At 47.3% G+C, this 15,676-nt stretch overlaps 1 protein-coding gene across 1 annotated transcript in view; it reads left to right on the top strand.

Moving 5' to 3' along the window:
* The window catches only part of MORN2 (MORN repeat containing 2), a 4,079-nt gene extending 647 nt beyond the window's left edge, over nucleotides 1-3,432 (top strand). The window contains 5 exon segments of the mRNA XM_009892518.1: nucleotides 421-471; nucleotides 984-1,078; nucleotides 1,080-1,091; nucleotides 2,203-2,339; nucleotides 3,309-3,432. Coding sequence (XP_009890820.1) covers nucleotides 421-471; nucleotides 984-1,078; nucleotides 1,080-1,091; nucleotides 2,203-2,339; nucleotides 3,309-3,432 — 419 coding nt within the window.
* Nucleotides 3,433-15,676: the final 12,244 nt, after the last annotated feature.

The following is a 15,676-nucleotide window of genomic DNA, read 5'->3' as shown; positions in this document are numbered from 1 at the left end:
CCCGGGCGCCATCACGGCCCTCCCTCCCTCCGTCCCCGCTCTCCACGGCGCAATCTCGTCCTCCTGGGGACTCCACCGCCCCCCTCTACATCGCCGGGGACAACCATACCTCCCCCCTCCGAGCCACTCCGTACCGGCCCGGCGCTGCTTCCCCTGACCCGGAAGCGCTCGGGTTTCACTTCCGGGGTGCCCACCTCCCTAGCAACGGCCGGCACTTCCGCCTAGCAACCACGGAGGGTAACGCCTTCCGCGGGCCGCGGGCAGGGCTGAGGCCTCCCTTAGAAACAATTGCAGGCTGATAATTATGTGCCGTTTCAAGCTGCGGTGTATTTGGAAAAAAAAAAAAAAAAAGTACATTTAATGTATTTGAATTTCAGTCGACAGTTGTAACACTGACACGTGTGGTTTCTTTCTCAACAGAAGCTGCGGTTTTTAAAGTGGCTTTCATGCTCCCAAATAAAGACAAGTACAGTAAGAAGCTCTGGGTAGGTGCTAGTTCCTTTTGTAAAACCGAGTGTATGGGATGCAAACGGAGGAAATCTATGCCAGTGTCAGGGGGAGGGTTACATGAGGAACAAGTGGCCCCAAAGCTGCGCAGCTGAGGTGGGGAGGCCCCTCTGGAGACCCACCGTGGCTGCCCTACACTGCATCCCTTCAGGTCTCCAATATCTCCACGGACAGAGACTCCACAAGCCGTCTGAACAACCTGTGTCACACCGCGGTTTCAGGGGGGGGGGGGAAATAATTAACCAGCCAAAACCGGACGATTGCCCAAGTAACACGCTGCTTTGGCTGTGTAGAAGCCCCTCCCAGACACGTGGAAGCTGCCGTGGGGGTGTTTCGTCAGGGTCCTCCTGTAGACAGCCACAGCCACGGGGGTCTGCTCTGTCCCACGCCGGCTCCCCACCTCCCTCGGAGGGGTAGAAGAATGGGTCTCTGTCTTGAAGTGAAAATACCTGTCTTCCGCTACTCTCATTTTCTAGAGGGGGAGTGCAAAAGTACACCTGAGGGTGTGCTTAAGAGGAATGGTCCTGGAGTCCACACCGGCGCCAACGGAACTATGTACACGAGCAGCTGGAAAAAATGACAAGGTATTCCTCCCTTTTAAACTTTCTCTGGGTTTGGAATGGAGCATGCCCACTGTACCCACCCTTAAAAGGACACAGCAAGGAGGGTGAGAACCTGAGAAGGATCAGACCAGCGCTGCAGGCTCTTCTTCCATCTGGGAATCTTGTCACAGGCCAGGCTGAAGACTTGAGACGTGTGGGGTCTTCAGATGTCCTGCAGCCTCCTGAGGCTCCTGCAAGCACACTGGCTATTGCCAGCAGGCAGGCTCTGGTGAAACATTCAGGCAGTGGGGCACCGGTGGTGCCCAGCACAGCACAGTCACCATGAAAGCCCTGCATGAACGGGCTGTGCACACATAGCAGGCTGGGCATGGCACTCCTGCGTGTGTATATATGCCACACACACCACCACCCCTCTCCAACAAAACAGGGGAGCTCTGCCCATCTACAGTTACACCATTGCCTGGCTACCCTTGGTTACTCGGTTCCCCAGGAATGAATTCGTAAGTATAGGAAAATTGCTTATTTTGTTGATGCTGGAGAGGAGACAGTCCTTGAAACGAGACAAATCGGGGTCTGCAATTAGGAAACAGCGTCTTGTGGTTTTATTGGATCTAGTCTGGCCTTTTTTTCAGTGCCTTACAAAAATATTGGTGCAATGGTAAGAATTAAGATTATGGCAGAGAAGTGCTTTACAGCACAGATTTAAACCCCGAGGCATGGCTTAGTGGCCCAGGCTGAACAAATGAAAGACTTGCTTTGCCTTGATCCACAGTAAGAAATTCTGGAAAATTTAATTAACCCCTCAGGCTGTCAGGGTAGATGAGTTATTTGCAGGGCTGGGGACAGCAGTTCTGTACTGCATATATTATTAAGATCCTGTGAGACTACCGGCAGAGGAGGGGTTTACTGGGCACTGTGACTGGCCAAAAACTTCTAAGCTCTCGCCTGAAAACCTTGTAGAAGCAGGAACCTGTCTAAATCTGACAGAATAGTCATTTTCATCTGCACTATCATATCGGAATAGGATAGCAGACTCAAAGGCAGCAATCTGAAAGGATATAATGGAATGAAATAATACTGTAAGCATAAACATTAATGATTTTCTTTGTCCTTCCTCTCTCATTAAATGCAGATGAATGGTACTGGAAGGCTAGAACATCCTTCTGGGGCAGTTTACGAAGGTGAGTTCAAAGACAACGTGTTTCATGGGGCTGGAACCTACACATTTCCAAATGGAGCAAAGCACATTGGACTATTCAATGAGAACAAGTATGTTTGGAGTGGGAGAGTCATGTAGTCTTTAGTTTTGATTTCATAAACTGGAAAGTCCAAATAAAATTCACCCAGCATGGGAGTAGGTTTCTTTTGCTACCAGTGAAACTTGCACTGGGTATCTGAGATTGCTGATCCCAGTGGTATGCTTTTCATGAGATCAGTCAAAAGTCTGTGATTCATTCCTAATCAGAAGTTTTCAAGATGGTTATTCCACCCACACACTTTTTGTTACCAGGTCTCTGGGCCCAGGCAGAGTTCAGAGAAGCAGAGCAGTTCAGCCCCTTGCAGAGTTGTTGTTTCAAGCTGTCTGCCTACAGATGCATGCAGAAATACAGAGCCGATTTGCGCTGATAGTTTGCAAAGTTTGTGTTTTGAGGTAAAGTACAAATTTCAGAGAGATGGGAGAAAGTGGAGGTTTATTTTCATCACTCAGAATAAAATGTTTTACTGCCACTCATAAACACCAGCTGGGTTAATTTCTTTTGAATAAAGGTGCATGTTTTGAATTGCTAAGATACCATCTTGTCCTAAACCAAGAAGTTGATACCCACTTCATAATCCACAAAACAGATTTAATGAGAAAACTAACCGTAAAAATTGACACAAGAACGTTCATCTTTATTCTCCTTAAATGACTTCTCTGTCAAATTTGTTTGATTTAGGTTTAATTCTTCTTGGAAGTGCCTCTCCAGTCCAGTATCTGAAATAAATCTAAAATGTATGTTTGTTAATATGAGGTCTTTCATCAGAAAAAAAAGCTCTGTCTTACCCTGCTGAGCAGAAAGAATAGCTACAATAGCACTAGAATGATTTTTAAATGATCAGACACCAAATGAAATATGTATTACAGAACATACCTGGATACAAAATGGGAACCTGTATGACAAACTGAAACATTTGGGGAGAAATTAAAGACATTTATGTCAACACTTTAGAACTGATTAAGTTACATCTCTATTACAGTGGCATGTTGAAATTTGCTACAGAGCTTCTACCTTTTACTGTCATACTAAATGACAGACGCAAATTCTGCATGAAGGCTAAACCTGCAAGTACTCATCACTTCAGTGAGGGCATTCAGCAGTAGATCTCATAGGTAGCTTTACAGCCATTTTCTCTCAAAAATCTTAGGGTGATGCCTCTACCCTCCTGTGAAAACACAGCTCATCGCAAAGGGGCCTTCACAGCACGTGTCGCTAGTAGTTGCTCTGTAGAGAAAACCAGCTGGCTTGTGATTTCAACTAACTGAAATGCTGATGTAGATACACCCTCGACAGCGGAGATCCAATCGTTGCCAGCCACTGCCATCTTCACCAGTGAATTAAGACTGCTCCTTTTTGATGATGGTTTGTGACTGTTACTACGCACCACCCCCTGACAGCCTAATGCAGGCTGTTTTGCCAAATTTCAGGATTGCTGGTTTCCACCTACTCACATGAGAGAGGTGTCAGTTCACCAGATCACTGCAGCTTTCATGAGAGAACATAAATAGGCAGCACCATAGCAACTTGCTGTGACTGCTAGGTGGCTTTGTGTTTTAAGGGAAACAAATCTCCAGCAATTGATTTTAGAAGTTATTTTCCCCTCATTTTGAAGGGATGCTCATGCATCGATATTTCTTCTTTATAGTAGTTTTCAGGTATAACAATGAGCTTGATCACAGCTTTCAAAGATCACTAGAACTACGTGGTTTATGGGGACTGAATTCACATGGCAGTTACTTTTTTTACACAAGGCTGTAAGTCCTTGCACTTCATCATAACAGCATGTAGTGGGATAGGGAAAGCGTGAGACAGGATGGATTTTTACAGCAAGAAGATCACACAGGACACATCTTTAAGGTGCCCTAATGAAAGTCAGGATAAACTTCATAGGACTGAATCCCTGGTAACTTCAAATCATGACTGGGACTATGAAGTTTTTCCTGCAAAGGCTACATGTTGGGAGAATGTTAGTATAAATACAGTTTTGCAAAGAAAGGAAGATGTTCCTTGGCTGTCTAACCTGCATGCTTTGTAGGTCAAAACTTTTACAGGCTATAGCGTGGGACTGATCAGCTTGTGGATCGTTTGGCAATATAATGCCCTTCAGCCCTTTTTCTTGAAGCTGCTTGTAGGAAAATCCCTATTTGAAATGTTTTGTTCATAGATTCATGAAGTTAAACATTTTTATTTATTAAAAAAAAAAAAATATCTTTCCTAGCTTGAGCTGTTTGTTGAATTTGCAGGTATCTTTGACCCACCAAAAATGCACTTTCCAGCAAACTCCTTCAGAGTTATCATTTATTTTGTTCAATTTTGTTGTGCTTTGCTCCTGAAATAGTCAGCTGCAAAAAAGGAACGTGGTGTCCACTGTCCCTAGTCCTTGGCTTCAGAGGTAGAAGCGTCTTCTGTTAATCTACAAGCCTGTCCTTTCAGCTCCTTTGCTAGGAATCTGCATCACCATGTTTATCTGTGCTGTGCAGCAATTATACTGATTTTGGCTGTGCGCTTTTGCATTTCAGGTTTTCTGCCTGAAGGGTATCTTTGAAGCAGATCTTTGTCTTTCAGGGAGAAAATAGCCTGCCTTTTGTTACTGTTCTTCCTCCTTTACGTCTCCCGGCTCTTAGGCTTCAGAGTAACTCACTGGACTGGCTCAAACATTTTCCTGACACCCCTGGTCTTGGGTTACCTGCATTCTGCCCATGCTTTTTTGATGCCCTTTGAAGCAAAAAGCCCAGCAGGACCTCAGTGAAGAAATGGAGCAGGTATGGAGGGCTGCTGCCTCCCACTCTCTCTCCCACCTCCCTCCAAGCCTGTTTTTTTTTTTTTTTACTCAAAGGAAAATTTTCATGATCTAGCAAGCCACAGAAAATACACGAGTGCTGGTGGTTGGTGCTCCCCTGCCTTGGCTACTTTGACAACCTTGCTCTTGACCCCTGAATGAAAGAAGGGGAGCCCTCTTGGCCTTGGTACCCCTAGTGAGGCCGTACACTGTAGGAGGCTGAGGGTGTCAGGGAAAATGGGGAGGAGCTGGTCCTGTCTCCTTGTCCCCAACTGCGGGCTGCCTTGCTTGGCTGCTGCAGGAGGTACTTAAGAGCCTCTGAGCTCAGCAAAGTAGCAGAGACCCCATCAGCTGCCGGCTCTCAGCACACGGCCCCCTCCGCCTGTCCCTTCACAAGGCTTCTCACCCGCCCTTCGGAGCAGTCCGCAATTCTAATTAAAAAGGAAAAAAAAAAAGGCAGTATCATCTTCTTCCAAGCACACAGTCCTGATTTTTGCATGGGGATGCAAGGATGTGACCTGAAGATTACATAATTAGAAGGCACTTGCTATGCTTGTGTTTCAAATCAGTGATTAGCATGTGACAGTCCCGTCCTGGGAAACGTCAAGCCACCATTGCTCTCCTCTCTCCCTCCTTTCTTGCACAGTGCTAATTCCCAACTCTGGCGACTGCCAGTGCTGAAGGATCTTCAACTAGCCTGGGGTAAGTTTAAAAATGTACTCATCATGGGATGAAGAGTGGGATTAATAATACCGTTTTTCATACTATTGGAAAAAGCGAGAGCTGTAGCTATTTAATGTTGCATGGGCAGCACATAAAATGGTATTTAAAGTATTTTGCATCTTCAGTGCCCACAGTTATTTCCAGCTGATTTCTTCTAAGACTGTATATGGAGATCTAGCTTCTTAGTGTGCTGGAGAATCTTGTCAGGCTGCGTGTATAGTAAGGTCTCTAAAACACCAGGTTAAAAAGACCTTTTTTGCTTTTACCATTTAAGAGCTAAATTGAGGTCTCGTGCTGAACTGAAGTATTTGAATGACAACTGCATTAGATTTCGCTGGAGACAAAGCATGAGAGTGATGAGAGTAAATCACGGACTTTTTTGCTTTCTTTAGAGGGCTGGGGGTTGTTCACCAAGCGGGATATGTAAAGCAGCCAGCAATCTCAGCCGGCAGGACTGAGACATTCACCAGGAAGATCCTAAGCATTTATTTAGGAAAATTGTGGATGTTTTAACAACTGAAGCAGCAAAAGAGCGTATAGATTCCCTTGCACAGTTACACGTGCTGTGATTTCAGAAGTAGTACAGAACAGAAAGCCAAATAGTAAATCAAGGCTAGGCTGTAAATGCTTTACTGAACTTTGCCTGTTTGCATGCAGATGCTCGGGGTATCTGGTTGGTCTTTTTAACAAGTGATTCCCTGCACAGCTGATTGTTTCTCCCAGTTGTGCCATTCTGTGGTGGCGGTGGCGTGGGGGGGGGAAGGGGGCACTGGAAGGGTGAGCACGGTCACACAAATGCAGCGCAGGCTGCGGGACCTGCCTCCCCTCCCTCCTCCATGCACAGCTTGGTGCGGGAATCCCACCCCTCTGCTGCCTCAGCGGCACCTTGCTCTGGTATTCGACTCTCTGCCAGCAGCATAGCTAAAGAAGGCAACCCACTGGGACCTCCTCATCCATCCACACCTTCTCCCTTAGGGGATCTCACAGGCAGTGGGTGCCAACGCGGGCTTTGTCAACTTTCACACGCTGCCCACTCTGCTTGTGCAAGGCACCAGGGCACTATTCTTTGCTGGACACCAGCAGCCAGAAACCTGGCAATCACTAATGGCAGAGGTGGCCCTCAGCTTTGTTTCTTGGGCATGGCAGATTTGGCTGCTGGAGGGAAGATAGAGACAAAAGGGGAAAATACTTCCTTTCGGCATGAGGGAGGAATCTGGTGGTTTTAACACCCTGAAAATATTCTCTGGGCTTTGCTCTGGAGATGTCATTCTGGCTTGATGAGAGCTGTGGGAGGGTAAATGAGTTTTAATGCTCAGCTCTGAAGAAACAAGTACATCTTTGGCATTTCTTGTCCCTAAAGCAAGGAAGCCATTGGGCTTCAGTTGCAGACCAAGACAGTCTGCTGATGGCTTTACGTCACTAGGTGTTCAGCCTGTCCAGTGGGGAGCTCGCAGAGGAACAATAACATCTCCATGGTTTCAAACTGAAAGAAGCTTAGATATAGATACTTAGAATAGATATTAGGAAGAAATTTTTCACTCTGAGGGTGGTGAGGCACTAGAACAGGTTGCTTAGGGAAGTTTGGGAGGCCCCATCCAAGGAGGTGTTCAAGACCAGGTTGGATGGGGCTTGGAGCAAACTGGTCTAGCGAAAGGTGTCCCTGCCCATGGCATGGGGGGTTGGAACTAGATGGTCTTTAAGATCCCTTCCAACCTAAACCATTCTATGATTCTATGATCTCCTTGCTGCTACAGAAACTACCCTGTAGTGAGCTGGCATATCAGTCAAACCTTGGATTTGCTGTGGGTGGAGGCCTGAGGGTGGTTTAGGAAAGCAGCCTCATGGAGGGCTTGCTCTCGCTGCTAATGTCCACAGGCATTTGTGTGTGTGTGTATGGGAAGGGGTTTGCTGAGTACTGAGGAAAAAAAGTGAGGCGGGGGAATCCTCTTGCAGCTTTTAACTCCCTCACAGGAGCTATGAAGCAGGTGGAGGTCAGGTTCTTCCCAGAGGTGCACAGTGAAAAGGCAATGGGCACAAGCTGCAGTGAAGAGAAACCCTGACTGGACGTAAGGAAAAATATTCTTCCCCAGGGTCCTGGAGGGCCCAGAGAGGCTGTGAAGACTCCAGTGTGGGAAACATTCAGACTGGAGCTGGACACGGCTCTGAGGAACCTGATCTAGTTTGGAGTTAGCTTTGATTTAAGCAAAAAGCTGGACTAGAGACATACAGGGGTTACTACTCACCTAGACTCTGCTGTGAGCTTGTGACTTGTTCGCTGCCAGCAGAGGCGGGATTTGAGCAAGCAGCCCACATCCAGGATCTTAGGGCCAAATGTCAGTCCTATTTTCCAACCCCCTTTTTGCACCCTTCAGGAACAAGCCAGACGCTGTTCAGCCAACCCATGCTGACCGCAACCCTTGTCCCTGGTGAGGGCAGTGTTAGCAGCTTCCCCACCTGGCAGTCAGGGGGAACAGAGGACAAGCACTTGCTCCAAACCATGGTGAGGTGCATGTTTTGTTTGTGTCAGTGATGAGGAAGGACTGACTAGCTTTGGTCCGTATGATCAGCAATTCAGAAGAACCCATGAACGGGCAGGCAATGTTATACATTCACGGAATCCAGCAGTGAGGCCTAAACACTGGAAAGTGGTCAATGATGTAATGCAATTATTTAACATAATGAAGAACGGAGGGGTGTCTCAGGAAATTGCAGGCTGCAGCTGGAGGACACATGAAAGACAGTTACTCTGGTAAATCAGGGAAGATTTTTCTGGACCCACTTAACCAAGGTCAACCTAGTTTGCAGTGCGGTCATGCAGCAAAGCTCCTGGTGGTGCCTGGAGCAGGAGGGGATAACGGCGCCCCTGGCGTCCCAGTTTCAAAGCCTCACTCCTGAGCTCTGCAGAGGATGCAGACTGTGCTCAGACATTGTCCTTGTCTGCTTGAATGTGATGTGGAAGCTCCTCAGTTAAATCGCCATGCTGTACAGGGGTTGTTTTGAGTGCCCTCTACAAGGAAAAATTACTTCTGAGGAACTAGAACCAGGAACCCCCAGCGTTTGTACAACCCAAGAGATAAGATACAATGCCAAAGGGCTCCCTTCCAGCCCTACGTGGTCCTCAGTTGAAAGTGCATGAGAACAGAAGATAGGTAACAGGGCAATAACACATCCTCATATGAGCCCTTCTTCCACAAGAATTACTTCTCTCTCATTAAAACGTCATGTAAGTTATTTTTCTCTGTATAAGACAAATCTCTTTCTTTGTACCGGACCCAAGATGTCTCATATAATCACCTGTAGCATAGCAGAGGGGAGAACACCCCCCTGTGAGCTCCTCCTCTCAGGTGCATCGCCCCTCATGACAACTGCAGGTTTCCATGGGTTAGTGGGGAGGTCCCCAAAATGCTCTTCGTGTTGCTTCCGTCACTAAATCACCCTCTGTGAGACTGACGGCATCGCCCCAGAGATGTGCTGGGCAGGGGAACCTGCCAAGGCAGGACCTCGACAGAGACACAAGCATTTTTAAGTCTCGGATGCTTAGGAGGAGCTAGTCTAAGAGTAGAAGTAGAGAGCGCTTGGTGGAACGCAATTAGGCTTTAATTCTGTTTTTTCCTCGCCTTGGATGCCTGACATTGCAACCAACATACATTATTTCCTTGTGCGTGACAGTCCCTTGACCCCCCCACTTACAGATGTGTGGCAGTGTGGGTTAGAGAGTCTCATCATTTCTGTGTGCTCCCACAATAAATGCGCTTGGTACCGGCAGGGTATGGTCACTCTGCCTTGCACCGGCCAGAGATATGAATGTCACATTGTCACTGGAGATTTAGGGATTCCCAGAATAATTCAGCAAGTGGATAGTAAAATTATAAAATCTTTAAGCCAGGCTACGCAGTTAGTGTGTTTAATGGTATATTAATATAACTCATTCCATACTAATCAACGTTGTTAATTATTATTAATAGTTAACAATTATACACTGTTATATTGCTATAACTGGCATGGTAATACATTAATAATATAAAAGCAGAATGGGTAAAACATATACATGTTTTTGTTAAAAAGAAAAAATTTAATGAATTTCCAGCAAAAAGCTGTTTTCATTCTTTTCAGTGAAAATGTCTGTCACAGAGGAGGCTTATGTTTTTTTTCATATGTTTTGCCTTTCCTATTTGCTCCTTTTCCCCCAACATTGCAAAAACAACTCTGAATTTTGAAAGCAGTTCTCAGTGTTACGCAAGCTGCTCCCAGTGCAACGGCCCAGTAACAAAAGCCTCGGGAATTTGCCATGGCATTGACTAGCCTATATGGGAAGCAAAGTTTGACAAGTTGGCTACTAAACTACTGAAGTTGAAGCTAAAAGTCTATTTTGCTCAGAGACCCAAACTTAGTTACCTTCTCCTCAAAACTACTGGAGAGGAGGTTTAGCTACCAACTGCATATTTATGTATTTCAGAAGCAAATTACATTCTTGCCATTCTTTGGAATACCTAGCAGAAAAAGAAACCTTTTCTTTTTTTTCTTTTTGTTCTTCTTCCCCTGCTAAAGATGGGTGTAGCACACAGCACAGGAGCTGGGGCTGAGGGAGTTGGGTTTGTTCAGCTTGGGGAAGGAAAGGCTGCGGGGTGGGGGGTCCTACAGCCATCTCCAACTACCTAACGGGGGTTGTCGACCTCAGGCTCCTCTCACAGACACCATAAAAGGATAAATCACCATGGGCACAAGCTGCAACAAGGGAAACCTTGACTGGCCGTAAGGAAAAAATTCTTCCCCATGGGAGCAATGTAGCCCTGGGACGTGCCCAGAAAGGTTGGAAAGTCTTCAGCCTGGGAGATACTCAGACCTTGACTAGGTGTGGCCCTCAGCAATGTCATCTAGCTTCACGGTTAGCCCTGCTTTGAGCCAGGTAACTCCAGAGGTCCCTGCCAATCTAAACTCTGCCATGAGCCTAAGAGTCTTCAGAACAACAACAACAACAAAAACCCAAACCAACAACAAACTATTACACTATCAGCTGATAGAAAACAGATCTAATAAACTATTACATTTATCTCACTGTAACCAGGCATCCATCTAGAAGCTTTCCCAGCCTGTTTGTACAAAGCCCACATCCAAAGTCCCTCCACCTTTGCTCAGGTTGTCCACATGTGTCACCAAACCATCCTCTGTCCTAAGAAGACAGTGGATCTTCTTGGGAGATCTCATAGGCAAATGTCTTACAAACAAGAAGTTTATCCTTTCATTAATGCCCAGTCTTAAGAAGATGTTAAACCCCAAGTCCCTTCAGTACTGTGCTGGAAGCCCTTCAGTCCGTATCGTACCCTCAGCAAGAGGCTGGCTGGGCATGCCGATGGCTGTGTCACTGCCAGCCTGCCCACAAGAGCTGTCCCTTGCCACAGCTTGTGCACGCTCAGCATCGCTCCCATCTCAGGGGCCCCGATGGTGCCACCACCCTCCTCCCTTGGGAGTTCCACACTGGAAAGCTGACAGGTCGAAAGCATGTGGCCCCCAAGCTACACTGCTGACTGCACCAGAAGCAACTGCTTCTGCAGCGATTTCCTAAAGCCACCCAGGGCTCTTGCACCTTTTGCATCTCTCCCATCTATTTAATGCTGTGTGCCTTTCTTTGTGCCTATTTCCCAAAAAATGTCACCCCAGGCTTCTTCAAACCACCACAGCCCTCCTGGCAGAGCTGCGTCAGCACAGCTCCGTGCCGTAATTACACTGGCCCCTCCAACCCCGTTAGCAAAGCTAACAATAACTCACATCAGCCTTGGGCACATGTATGTCAAACAGGAATGGAGGTGGGAGATCATTCTAGACTCCTAAATTTCCTCGTAAGGCTGGACAAAAGCAGACTTGAATTAAACCCTGGGGAGAGGAAGCCTGGATGTGGGGCAGTGCCCATGCTGATAAGAGAAGTGTGAGCCAGTGCAATCCTTTTTTTCTGGGGCTCTGCCTGCGTCATCCATCAGGCATTACCTTAAGACTGTTCCCAAGGTCCTAACCCCATTACCAGACTGATGAGATGCTTCACCAAGGGAGTGACTTGGGCATGGCATCAGGCTCTGTTGGCCCTGGTTTCCAGAGAGGCTGCAACACTCCAGTGCCTCCAAAAGTCGGGGAGACGACTGACAGAGAAAGCAAGCACAGTGGTAAAAGTGCCTCCAGAAGCGCTGGCAGGATTGTGCAGCAGCATTGTGAAGGCAATACGTCTGTGGCCCAACCACAAGTTTGGAGGACATTTTGGGTGATTAGTTGTATAGCAAAAAGCTGTTTCTTTGACACAGAGCACCCATGCAAGATGTGCATGGGCCGTTCAAAATACATCTCCTTTTGCTTCTGCGTTCAAACAAGAAGCACCTTGCTTCTCTGCGGGATTACATAGTACCTCTTAATCATCCATCTACGTAAGCACAAATGGCCTTGGGCTGGGAGGGAAGTGTTTGTACTGGCGCCCACTCTGCTTGTGGAGGCACTGTGAACCCAAAGGAAACTTTAGGATGCCTCATTCCCTCTCAAATCCCTCCTCCTCCCTCTGTTTTCTGAACTCTGAGCATCTCCGCTCAATAAACGCTTTCTGCATCTTTCTGCACTCAGGGTTCAGACCAGCTGACCCATCGCAGGGCTCACATGTGGGCAGCTCTAAGCCATGGGATGTTCCCAGTGACCAGCCAGAACCCTCCAGAGTGAGGACAGGAGTCCCTGCGAGGACGCACACCCTATAGCAGCCATGGACTCAAACAAACAAGAAGGTAAAGCATCCTCTTATTTCACTTCTTGATAGTACGAAAGAGCAAGGAAGAAACCTGCTCTCATATGACTTGTCTGTTGGCAGCCACCAGCCAGCCTCCCCCCCAAGAGCATCTCTTAGCCACGGCCGCTGTGGTCAAATGTTCTCTTCTTTTAGTTTCATAGAAATATGTGGGGTTTGAAGTTTTTACCTCTTATTTCAGAAACACCTCCCTCTCCCCTTTGGAAAATAATCCTGTGGCATGTGTAATGTCCAACGTGGGCAGTCGTTCCTCTCTCTTGCCTCGGACCCACCTCTGCCTTGGGGGACAGAGAGACTTCTAAGTGTCAAAAGCAATGTGTTACTGTGGGCACTGTGATGGGGATCTGCTTCTCTCCCTCACACGCTTTGTTGAGAGGGGTTCTTGTTCACGTCAGTGTGACAACCCAGACTTCTGCACCAGTCCCGACCTTGCAAGCACCGGGACACACTGCTTGCGTGCAACTAGAGTCAGCAGTACTTCTCCAAAGTCTGCAAAGCTCAGGGGTTTCAGGTCCAGGAGTTTAGTGATTATCGGCTTTCAATGGTCTTTTTGCAGAGGAACGTGGGGCTGGTGGTACTTGCTTTCCACCCCAAACCCCTTGCAGCATTGTGCTCTGCCGTACCACCTCAGAGGTGATTGTGCCCATATGCTGAGGAACTCTTGGAACTATGAGGTGCAGGTGGAGCAGCTTTAGGAGTGCCTGTAAACTGTCAGCTCAGGAGAGAGCCTGGACCATGTCTTTCTTAAAAGATGCTTGGTGGTGCTGACGTTCATTCATGGCATGAGTAACGGAAGAGTTAATTTCTCTATTACTATTATTCTAATTTGACTAAATTAGGTCTGTGTGCCTAGGCCCCTGCACTACAGCAGGCTGAAAAGGAAATTAACTCAGGGATTTTTTCCAATTAATTGGTATGCCCCCACGGGCTGCAGATGTTCACTGCAGAAATTGAGAGATAACCACAAAGCCCCTTGCTTCCCTCAGTGCAACTGTGAGGAGTTTCCTCTGCTCCAGCTCTTTGCAGTGACTTTATAAAAGATCTGGGTTTTGACTGGGCACATGCAGAGAGTGCTTCTGCTCACACTCATGGCAAAGGTGGGAGGTAAAATCACAGAAGCAGGGATCCTCTCCTGTCTTCTGGTCTTGCTCAGGAGCTGTTCCTCACTTTGAGTGTGTCCAAGGACTTCACAGACTGATCCATATCCAAACCCAAATGAAAGATTCCTGACGGACTTTTGCAGGGCTCGGGTTGAGCCCTCTATGTTGTGTATCAGATTGAAAAACACCCAAAGAAAATGTGAGGAAAGACCATGACTCTTCCTTGCTGTGCTGCGCTTCTGCCTGACACCTCTAGCCCTTCACAAAGCTCAGCATTCAATATGCCCACCACTTTGCAAAGACAGCATCCTCCTGTCCTCCCAGCATCTGGTTTGTACTGTGCTATTAATTAAGACACATGTCCTCTTGCTCTTTTCAGGTCAGTCCTTACCATCCCACAGCAAGAGTCCAGCAGTAACATTTACATCAGAACAGACATGTACCTCAGTTTTCTTGATTCAGGAGGATCGCAGCACCCAGTGGCTGCCTTCTCAAGCCTCAAATCCAGGCATCGGGAGAAACCTTCATCATTTGCTTCAGGCCAAAAGTTGGGTTTTAGTTTGTGGGGTTTGCAGAGAAAATGAACAATAACAATAAAATAACAATAACAATAAAATAACAATAACAATAACAATAACAATAACAGACCCAGAAGGGCCAAAGCTGAAAATGAAAACAACCTGCCATTTAAAAGATGAAACCTGGGACCTGGTGCAGGCTGGCTGATGAGTTTTGACCCCAAACTGGCAGTTTGGTGTCATGGTTACTTCTCCCAGTCAGCCTGCTGCCCCTTGTTTTCCCCAGGAGGAACCTTGGAGGATATTCCCCAGAGGGTCAGTGTCTGACCCTGCTACCCAACCCCATGGCTGCAAGACCAGCTAGCACACGGAGAAGGTGGCACATGGGCAGAGAAGGGCACACAGCCTCTCCTCCTCTGCCTCTCACTTCTGCAAGTCACTGGGGAATTTGCTCACGTTTCTCTGAATCAGGACAAAGCCTAGAGACCAGAACAGGGCCAATTCATAGGTGCCCTTGGCGATAACCCATATTCCCCCTCAGGGGTAAAGAAATAAGAACGTAGCTGTGCCTTGCCAAGCTCTGGCTTCCAGGCTCCAGCTCTCCACTTCATGCACTTCCTGACAGTGTAGAGTCCTCCCCGCACCCTTTTCAAGGCTCTGCGAGACTGAATTTCTGTGGTCTTACAGGCCCAGGTGGGTAAGGTACTGAGCATCTGCAGCCGGCATGGAAAGAGGGAACTTGGCTGCCCCCGGAACTGGGCATGGGGTCACCCGTCATGTCTGTGACTGACAGCAGAGATGGGTGAAGCAAATTCTTGGAAGCAAGAGAAAATCCACCTCATGAAGTGACATTTCCGAGTGACATCTGGAGGCAATCCAGATGAGGAACTGGGTGGCATGGTGTTTTCTGGGAGTGAAGGCCAGCCAGGGAGCCTGTTGGGAAAGCATGGGAACTGATGACTGCAATTCCCTCAAAGCACAATGGTGGCACAACCAGCAATAATTTCTGTTGGATAATTGAAGGTTTCTGCACAGAAGAGACAATATTATAAAAGGAGATAATAAATATAGTCTCTTTGGTCTTCATGGGCACAAGCTTGAACATAGGAAGTTCCATCTTAACATGAGGAGGAAGTTCTTTACTTTGAGGGTAGTGGAGCACTGGCACAGGCTGCCCAGAGAGGTGGGGGAGTCTCCCACTCTGGAGACATTCAAAACCCACCTGGACGCTGTCCTGTGCAACCTGTTGTAGGTGCCCCTGCTCTGGTGGGGGGGTTGGACTAGATGATCTCCAGAGGTCCCTTCCAACCCTGACCATTCTGTGATGCCGTGATTCTGTGGTTTCAATCAGGAACCCATTAATACCAAGAGATAACGTCTCTCCAGTGCCCAAAACACTTCTGAAAAATAGATATAAGCTCTTCCATGAGCTAAGTTTGTTTCAGAAATGTT

This window comes from Charadrius vociferus, unplaced genomic scaffold (assembly GCF_000708025.1).
Source record: "Charadrius vociferus isolate BGI_N301 unplaced genomic scaffold, ASM70802v2 scaffold139, whole genome shotgun sequence".
NCBI classification, from domain to species: Eukaryota; Metazoa; Chordata; class Aves; order Charadriiformes; family Charadriidae; genus Charadrius; species Charadrius vociferus.
Note: the sequence above shows the minus strand (reverse complement) of the source record. Positions and strands in the feature narration are given on the sequence as shown.